This window comes from Coregonus clupeaformis, chromosome 20 (assembly GCF_020615455.1).
Source record: "Coregonus clupeaformis isolate EN_2021a chromosome 20, ASM2061545v1, whole genome shotgun sequence".
In the NCBI taxonomy this organism is placed as follows: Eukaryota; Metazoa; Chordata; class Actinopteri; order Salmoniformes; family Salmonidae; genus Coregonus; species Coregonus clupeaformis.
Genome location: NC_059211.1, coordinates 44,228,083 through 44,237,713, shown reverse-complemented (window position 1 = coordinate 44,237,713; position 9,631 = coordinate 44,228,083). Strand labels below are relative to the sequence as shown.

Genomic DNA, 9,631 nt, shown 5'->3' with positions numbered 1-9,631 from the left:
CAACACCTAAATGTTGTAGTTTTGTTATGCAGTATTGTTCAATGTACATTACTTCAGTCGTTATACATTTGGAGAGAATATGCCTTAAAAAATGTGATGGCAATATACATAAAGGTGGACGTTTGTCAGACATTGGAACGAATCTCCCACCATTTTTGGTATTCACTACATTTCCCATCTAGCCTAGCGAACTCATGTGCAACGTCTTGTCTCACATGTCCTCCTTGAGCTTTGACGTCAAATCCATGTTGAAAACTCTCTGGCAGAGGAAGAAGGTAACTCAGGCTCTCTTCAACAGGAAAACGAAATAAAGGCGTGCATCATATTTCCACCTATTTGTTCAGGATCTACTGGAGGAACAAACAAAACGGGTAACAAAATATTTAGTACTGTATGCATTGCATGCCTAACATGACTGATAGTTTCAGGTTGTATTGTCACGTGCACAAGGACAGTGAAATGCCGTTCTTGCAAACTCTTTCCCAACAAAGCAGTAATCAATACCCGTAGTACTATAGAGTAAAGTAGAACAAAAACACACGATAAATAGAAATAAGAAGTACACGAGAAAGTAAGTAAGTTAAGTTATTTACAGGGTCAGTGGCAATACCATAGCTCACTGTTTGCTTGGCATGTTGGTGTAAGTTTTAGGGGAAAGTCACTAGGCTGAATGTAGTTTGAAGAGTCAGACCTGTTATTGTAAAGCTTTGAATAATTTTCATATCATCCATTCCATGGTTGTTTTCATGTTGTAGTGCAGAATTCTACTGTACCCACTGGGCACAGACATCAGTTCAACGTCTAGTTTACATTTACATTTGGTTGAGTTGTCAACTATTGTGAATTGAACGTGAAATCAACAAAAATGCCACCATGTCATTGGATGTAGGTGAAAAAAATATGAAATGCCCTTACATTGATGACTTTTTGCAAATCCAATGAGTTTTCCATGTTGATTACATTTAATCACATAGATTGTTTCCACATCATTTCAAACAAAAACAATGTTAATTCAACCAGTTTTTGCCCGGTGGTACTCTTTTGTAGTACAGGATTCAATTCAATTCAGGAAATGAACAGATCCCCCCCCCCCCCCAACCAACCAACCAACCATGCACAGTCAGCATATTTTCTCTCACTCAGCCATGACTCCTGTTGTTGGCAGGAAGGCCACTGGGCTTGTAGCTGCCACATTTACACCGCTCACTCCTGAAGGGTAGGTGATCTGACTTCTTTTATGGGTCATGTTATGTATGCATTTATGATTAGAGCTGTTATTGACTTCACATTCTTAAACGTATTGTACTCTTTATCCAATCTTTCTCTCTCTCTCCACAGTGAAATCAACCTTTTAGAGATCAGACCCTACATTGACTACCTGTTAGAGCAACAAGGTGTTAAGAGTATATTTGGTAAGAGCTTCCTCCGTACCCAGCTCCATGAGGGTTATCCCCCTCAGTTCAAACTTGTGCCCCCTCAGTGTTATGTCCCTACAGTATATAAAACTTCAAATGATTGAGTGACAGGTTGGCGCAAAGAAAAGATCAGCTGCACTGTGTCAGCACAATGGACAGAGCGCGGCGTGGTGTGTGTAGGGGGGTGGTTAGGTATGACTCCTTTGGGGTTCTGTAAAAAGCGTGAAAAAACTATTCTCATCTCTGGTAGGATAAGTGAATAATGTGATATGCCTCCGCCTGTAATGTTTTATTCATAAGGGCGGGGTCAAGTTAAAAGTTACCTGGTGAGGAGGACGCTGTGTTGGAGGCCGAACAGTCTCCTTCCTGCTCCTCTGCTGTTCCTATAGGGGGCGCTCTGCAGGAGCCCTATGATGGGGGGTGTGAGGTTTTCATCCCGACATTGACTGACACTGAATTGATTATGACTGAGCTCTCTCCGGAGCCTGGAGAGGAGAGGGTGTGCTCTGACCCTCTCCCCGAGCTTGGAGAGAAAATAACTGCACCGCAAAATGTTCCTGGGTGTGGCACGGAGGTTGTGTCACTGCTGGGGGGGTCTGGAGACAACCCCAGTGTCCACTGTGCATCGTTTGGGAGAGAATGCTCCCTTACCTGTTTCACCAAAGGCTCATGCGGGGAAGTTTGTGCCCCCCCATAGCCAAACGGTTAGTGGACAGTGTTTAGGGACTGGGCAAAGTGTTAATCTGCCTCGGGGCAACTGCTATGATGTTCCTTTATTTGCTCCGACAATCCACATTCACCAAATGGACATACCATGTTGGTCAATATGTATCATGTACCCAGTGCTCGTTTGGAATGTGCCATTCTGCCTTGCTGTCACATGTCCATTAGTTTGGGTAGTGTGTGTGTTTTAAGGGGGGTGGTTAGAAATACTGAACTGTAATGATTTCAGTTGAAGGGAAAATGCCCACTGCTACGTCCTGACAATATTTGAGGTTACTGCTTATGTGTGAGGAACGTGTCTCAAGCATCATTTTTAAATGTCAAGACCAGAATAAGGGGAGGGGTGTGTGGCAAAGACGCGCTATAGGCACATCTCTCTCCACTATTGTGGACTGACTCCCACCAATTCATGCTCACTATTTGTTTCATTGTGCCAATTATTTGTCAATGTTTTTAAATGCCCCTTGAAATATATACAGTGGGGGAAAAAAGTATTTAGTCAGCCACCAATTGTGTAAGTTCTCCCACTTAAAAAGATGAGAGAGGCCTGTAATTTTCATCATAGGTACACGTCAACTATGACAGACAAAATAAGAAAAAAAAATCCAGAAAATCACATTGTAGGATTTTTAATGAATTTATTTGCAAATTATGGTGGAAAATAAGTATTTGGTCAATAACAAAAGTTTCTCAATACTTTGTTATATACCCTTTGTTGGCAATGACAAAGGTCAAACGTTTTCTGTAAGTCTTCACAAGGTTTTCACACACTGTTGCTGGAATTTTGGCCTATTCCTCCATGCAGATCTCCTCTAGAGCAGTGATGTTTTTGGGCTGTCGCTGGACAACACAGACTTTCAACTCCCTCCAAAGATTTTCTATGGGGTTGAGATCTGGAGACTGGCTAGGCCACTCCAGGACCTTGAAATGCTTCTTACGAAGCCACTCCTTCGTTGCCCGGGCGGTGTGTTTGGGATCATTGTCATGCTGAAAGACCCAGCCACGTTTCATCTTCAATGCCCTTACTGATGGAAGGAGGTTTTCACTCAAAATCTCACAATACATGGCCCTATTCATTCTTTCCTTTACACGGATCAGTCGTCCTGGTCCCTTTGCAGAAAAACAGCCCCAAAGCATGATGTTTCCACCCCCATGCTTCACAGTAGGTATGGTGTTCTTTGGATGCAACTCAGCATTCTTTGTCCTCCAAACACGACAAGTTGAGTTTTTACCAAAAAGTACTATTTTGGTTTCATCTGACCATATGACATTCTCCCAATCCTCTTCTGGATCATCCAAATGCACTCTAGCAAACTTCAGACGGGCCTGGACATGTACTGGCTTAAGCAGGGGGACACGTCTGGCACTGCAGGATTTGAGTCCCTGGCGGCATAGTGTGTTACTGATGGTAGGCTTTGTTACTTTGGTCCCAGCTCTCTGCAGGTCATTCACTAGGGTCCCCCCGTGTGGTTCTGGGATTTTTGCTCACCGTTCTTGTGATCATTTTGACTCCCACGGGGTGAGATCTTGCGTGGAGCCCCAGATCGAGGGAGATTATCAGTGGTCTTGTATGTCTTCCATTTCCTAATAATTGCTCCCACAGTTGATTTCTTCAATCCAAGCTGCTTACCTATTGCAGATTCAGTCTTCCCAGCCTGGTGCAGGTCTACAATTTTGTTTCTGGTGTCCTTTGACAGCTCTTTGGTCTTGGCCATAGTGGAGTTTGGAGTGTGACTGTTTGAGGTTGTGGACAGGTGTCTTTTATACTGATAACAAGTTCAAACAGGTGCCATTAATACAGGTAACGAGTGGAGGACAGAGGAGCCTCTTAAAGAAGAAGTTACAGGTCTGTGAGGAGCCAGAAATCTTGCTTGTTTGTAGGTGACCAAATACTTATTTTCCACCATAATTTGCAAATAAATTCATTAAAAATCCTACAATGGGATTTTCTGGAGAAAAAAAATCTCAATTTGTCTGTCATAGTTGACGTGTACCTATGATGAAAATTACAGGCCTCTCTCATCTTTTTAAGTGGGAGAACTTGCACAATTGGTGGCTGACTAAATACTTTTTTCCCCCACTGTATTCATCTGCAAAGTTAATCCCAACATACTCCCCCATTAATTTAGAATGTATGGTTACGGAAATTCTACAAGAGAACACGTTGTTTGGAGAGCTCACAAACTGCGCAACACTTACTATTGTTTTATTTAATTTATTTAATTTACCAGTTTATTGTCAATTTCTTTGTTGTCTTTGTTTGAAGAGCAGGTGTCTGGTTTCGCAGTCATGTGTAATGTTGTGTGAATGCGCATAGATATACCTGGCCTGTGTGCCAAGAATAGGTGTTGCCAAATGTATTTAAGTGCCCGTTTGGGGATGTTCTAGTTAGTTCACTTTTGGGTAACCCAAGGGGAGGCTGTATCTGAGCCTGCTGGACCCAACCTGTGCTGGACCCCACAGGTTTTGCCTGATGAGAGAATGCTGACATTTTGAAGTCAGAATTTTTTATATATATTTGTAAATATCAGCGTCATCTTTGAAACACCAGCGCTGTGTAAATAATTCCAACACTCATTTCCACCTCTACCTCCTTGAATCTTTGGCCTTACCACTGCTAGAAGGACCCTATTTTACACTGATACAGCGCAGCTGAGATAGGCTACGGATTTCGCTCAAACCTGTCACTTCAAAAGCACTCAATGAGTCTGCATTTGAACTTTGTTTGTTGTGGTATAGCGTGATCTAAGCAGAATTCAATATAATTCTAATGCAAGAACCCCCAAAAATGTAGCCGCCTCGCCGATTTCAACTGCCCCCTTAGTCACTTTATCCTGGCGCCGGGTCTGGCTTCCTCCTTACACGGTTATTGCCCATCTTCACCCATTAGATCTGGGCAAAGTCATAGCTGTGCTATCACTTTCCTACCAAGCTCATGCACAGCTGTTTGTTATGCCTCTGTCCTTTTGCCCAACCCCTACACCAGTAAATGGCACGACAGGAGAAGGTATGTCTCTCACTGTGGAAGAGAGGAAGCTGCTTGCAGAGGAATGGTGTCATAAGGGCAAGAACAAGTAAGTAAAGTTTCAAGTTTTAATGTCACATGCACAAGTACAGTGAAATGCCATTCTTGCAAGTTTTAAACCCAACAAGTACGTAATACAGAATATGTGGTTATCAAATATGCGTAATATGGTTTATACACTGAGTATACAATTTTTTTTTAAAAACCTGCTCTTTCCATGAGGTGAAAGCTATGATCCCTTATTGATGTCACTTGTTAAATCCACTTCAATGAAGGGCAGGAGGCTTTTTTAAGCCTTGAAACAATTGAGACATGGATTGTGTATGTGTGCCATTCAGAGGGTGAATGGGCAAGACAAAGTGCCTTTGAACGGGGTATGGTAGTAGGTGCCAGCCGCACCTGTTTGTGTCAAGAACTGCAACGCTGCTGGGTTTTTCATGCTCAACAGTTTCCCGTGTGTATCAAGAATGGTCCACCACCCAAAGGACATCCAGCCAACTTGACACAACTGTGGGAAGCATTGGAGTCAACATGGGCCAGCATCCCTGTGGAATGCTTTCGAGTCCATGCCCCGACGAATTCAGTCTGTTCTTAGGGGGGGGGGGTTTGCAACTCAATATTAGGAAGGTGTTCCTAATGTTTGCTATACTCAGTGTATGTGGCAATACTGTCTCCGTGTGAATGAGTCACTGATTAAGCCTTGCTGGCTTCTTGGCACACTTTGCTGTGTCTTCATAGGCTGGAGCAGGTGATAGTGCACGTGGGCTGCATGAGTCTGAAGGACTCCCAGGAGCTGGTGAGTCATCCCTGCCACAACCTGCTGGTACTCCTTGCTACCCGTGACTAGTCTAAACTCAGCACAAGGCCTTGGAACAGCCCGCAGTGTAACTAAGGTGTCGTACTGTCTCTGTGTCCCCCATGCAGGCACGCCATGCTGCTGAAATAGGAGCTGATGGGATAGCAGTGATCTCCCCCTCTTTCTTCAAACCCGCCACTGCAGGTCCGTTGAGCCTAATCGGTTGTGATGTATAATTGTGGTTCTGTTTGCTCATTAAAGTATGACTATGACATTCCACTCGTGTCAATGTTGCAGAGGAATTCACTGTAGGGATTTCCTTTCCTTCCTGTGTTTCCTTCCACTGAACTCAGATGCTCTGAGGATGTTTCTCCAGGAAGTGGCTGCAGCCGCACCAGCTGTGCCCTTCTACTATTATCACATTCCAGCTGTGACCGGGGTCAACTGTGAGTACTGTGCTTTCAGTTGATATGATACAGTCAGACACTTCTTGATGCACCTCTGCATGTGATACTCTAATATTCAGGATTTGAATTACAAGGATGTTGATTCTCAGCCACTCTTTTCTCCTGTCAGTGCGATCAAGGGATGTGTTGGAGGGGATAGAGAAGCAGATCCCCTCGTTCCAGGGGCTGAAGTTCAGTGGCAGTGACCTGATGGACTTTGGCCAGTGTGTCAGCTATAGTCCATCTCACTGGTCACTCCTATATGGCATAGATGAGGTCAGCACATCTTTCTCCTCCCTGTCTTTGCTTGTCTCTCTCTGTCAGTATGAAGATAACCTATCCTTAGAGCAGTGTTTCCCAACTCCAGTCCTCAAGTACCCCCAACAGTACACATTTGTATTGTGTACTGTTGGGGTTACTCAATGACTGGAGTTGGGAACCACTGCCTTAGAGGAAAGTCATGTTCATTATGTTATGTTTATCTAATTAAATAATGTTTTACCCTTTAACAGCAACTGCTAGGAGCTTTGGCAATGGGTGCCAATGGGGCCGTAGGCAGGTTGGTCTTCATTTTATCATACTTTAACCCTTAGAACTATGATCTCTGTGTGAAGTCAGTCCATTGGGCAGACACTTAAAGTGCATTCGGAAAGTATTCCGACCCCTTGACTTTTTCCACATTTTGTTACGTTACAGCCTTATTCTAAAATGGAATAAATAGTTTTCCCCCTCATCAATTTACACACAATACCCATAATTACAAAGCAAAAACAGGTTTAGAAATGTTTGCAAATGTATTAAAAATAAAAACGGAAATATCACATTTACATAAGTATTCAGACTCTCTACTCAGTACTTTGTTGAAGCACCTTTGGCAGCTATTACAGCCTCGAGTCTTATTGGGTATGACGCTACAAGCTTGGCACACATGTATTTGGGGAGTTTCTCCCATTCTTCTCTGCAGATCCTATCGGGCTCTGGCTTGGCCACTCAAGGACATTCAGAAACTTGTCCCGAAGCCACTCCTTTGTTGTCTTGGATGTGTGCTTAGGGTTGTTGTCCTGCTGGAAGCTGAACCTTCACCCCAGTCTGAGGTCCTGGGCGCTCTGGAGCAGGTTTTCATCAAGGATCTCTCTGTACATTGCTCTGTTCATCTTTCCCTCGATCCTGACTAGTCTCCCAGTCCCTGCCACTGAAAAACATATCCACAGCATGATGCTGCCACCACCATGCTTCACCGTAGGGATGGTGCCAGGTTTCCTCCAGACGTGATGCTTGGCATTCTTGGTTTCATCAGACCAGAGAATCTTGTTTCTCATGGTCTAAGAGTCCTTTAGGTGCAGTTTGGTCGGGCGGCCAGCTCTAGGAAGAGTCTTGGTGGTTCCAAACGTCTTCCATTTAAGAATGATGGAGGCCATTGTGTTCTTGGGGACCTTCAATGCTGCAGAAATGTTTTGGTACCCTTCCCCAGATCTGTGCCTCGAACAATCCTGTCTCGGAGCTCTACGGACAATTCCTTCGACCTCATGGCTTGGTTTTGCTCTGACATGCACTGTCAACTGTGGGACCTTATATAGACAGGTGTGTGCCTTTCCAAATCATGTTCAATCAATTGAATTTACCACAGGTGGACTCCAATCATGTTGTAGAAACATCTCAAGGATGATCAATGGAAACAAGATGCATCAGAGCTCAATTTCAAGTCTCATAGCAAAGGGTCTGAATACTTATGTAAATAAGGTATTTCTGTAATTTTTTTATAAATCTGCAAATATCATTATGGGGTATAGTGTGTAGATTGAGAGAATAAATAAAAAAATAATTTAGAATAAGGCTGTAACGTAACAAAATGTGGAAAAAGTCAAGGGGTCTGAATACTTTCCCAATGCACTGTATGCCTTAGGAATGCCACTCTCTCCCCAGCACGTACAACTACCTGGGCAGCAGTGTGAACAGACTCATGTCTGCCTTTCATAAAGGGGACCTCTCCAATGCCAGGACTTTACAGGTACACCTCATTTTCAGCCTCAGACAAAACAACAACACAGGACATCATTGTAGTTTTCCTAAATCTGTGTTAATCTGATTGATTAATGTCTCTGATCTCTCTTTGCAGTTCCAGGTGCAAGATATCCTCTGTTATGCAATAAAGATGGGTCAGTCAGTGCAACATTTTCACCCACAAAACACAGTGTCATTCCCATGTGTGTCATCTGTGAGATTACAATGAACCTAGAGTGAGTATGTGCATGTTGTGATGTGATACATTGTGTTTGTGTGTGCAGGGTTTGACTTGGCTGTAAATAAGCAGCTGATGAGTGAGGTGTCAGGATTGGCTCTGGGTCCTCCCCGCCTGCCCTTGCTGCCCTGCCCCCAGCCCAAGGCCCACTCCATAGCACAGAGACTCCAGCAGATCCTGGGGGAGCAATGACAGCAGCATGGAGACTTGGCTTTATAGGCCAGCCTGGGAGCATTACTGCGTCAGTTAAAACAGTCATGTGTTTCTTTGTTTTTCTAGCCTCTCCAAGTTGTCAACTCGAAAATCTCCTATTCTGTTCTCCTGCTTCTAACCTTTAATAAGGAGGAACAGCAAACACTAACACTGTACCCAATACGTTTGATTTAACTGACTATCGCCTGCACATGTATTCAAATGTAAAGAAACATTCCATTGCCAGCAGCCCAAAATGCCAAAAGACACAGTTAGTCATGCCAGAGGTGCAATCAAGCATCATGTAGTAGGGCATTAAGAGCATTGTACAGATTGGCTAGAGGAGTTACTGAGGGACTTTTAGCACCTTGTATCTTAAAATTGGCTTCTGATATTTAATCTATATTGTTTTTAGTGAGACCTGCAGGGTTGTTTTATTGATACTGTATTTGTTTTTACTTTCTTCTTTGTTGTTTACCGGAACAACAATGCATTTTTGTGTGGTTGATACCTTTTCAAATAAGTACTGTAATAGACTGTAACCTAACCCTGAGTAAATCAGTACATCTATTAAGTTGAATTGCCACTGACCTCAAAAGTGTGAATTGCACTCTTTCTTGATATTATCTTTTTAAAAAGCCATTGATTTAAAATGAATTAAAGTATAACTGAACTTGTATGCGAGTGAAAGGGAAATATAAACAAAACTTGAATCATTTTTGTAAACACTCTTAGACATTTCTAATTGCATATGAAATAAAAGATCTACCGTTTTTACTTGTTTTGGAATGTTAT

General features: G+C 43.1%; 1 protein-coding gene across 2 annotated transcripts; it reads left to right on the top strand.

Moving 5' to 3' along the window:
* Positions 1 to 221: 221 nt before the first annotated feature.
* LOC121533474 (N-acetylneuraminate lyase) lies at positions 222 to 9,613 on the top strand. Of its 2 annotated transcripts, XM_041839440.2 has the most exons (12): positions 222 to 371; positions 1,144 to 1,216; positions 1,339 to 1,412; positions 5,125 to 5,212; positions 5,902 to 5,959; positions 6,088 to 6,163; positions 6,313 to 6,405; positions 6,536 to 6,681; positions 6,918 to 6,964; positions 8,329 to 8,413; positions 8,522 to 8,561; positions 8,691 to 9,613. In XM_041839440.2, exons 2-12 carry the CDS (start codon positions 1,146 to 1,148, stop codon positions 8,834 to 8,836), a joined length of 924 nt encoding a protein of 307 aa, XP_041695374.2. In that variant the 5' UTR covers positions 222 to 371; positions 1,144 to 1,145; the 3' UTR covers positions 8,837 to 9,613. The 2 variants fall into 2 exon arrangements, with proteins under 2 accessions (XP_041695374.2, XP_041695375.1); XM_041839441.2 differs by lacking the exons at positions 1,144 to 1,216; positions 1,339 to 1,412 and having other exon boundaries at positions 223 to 371.
* Positions 9,614 to 9,631: the final 18 nt, after the last annotated feature.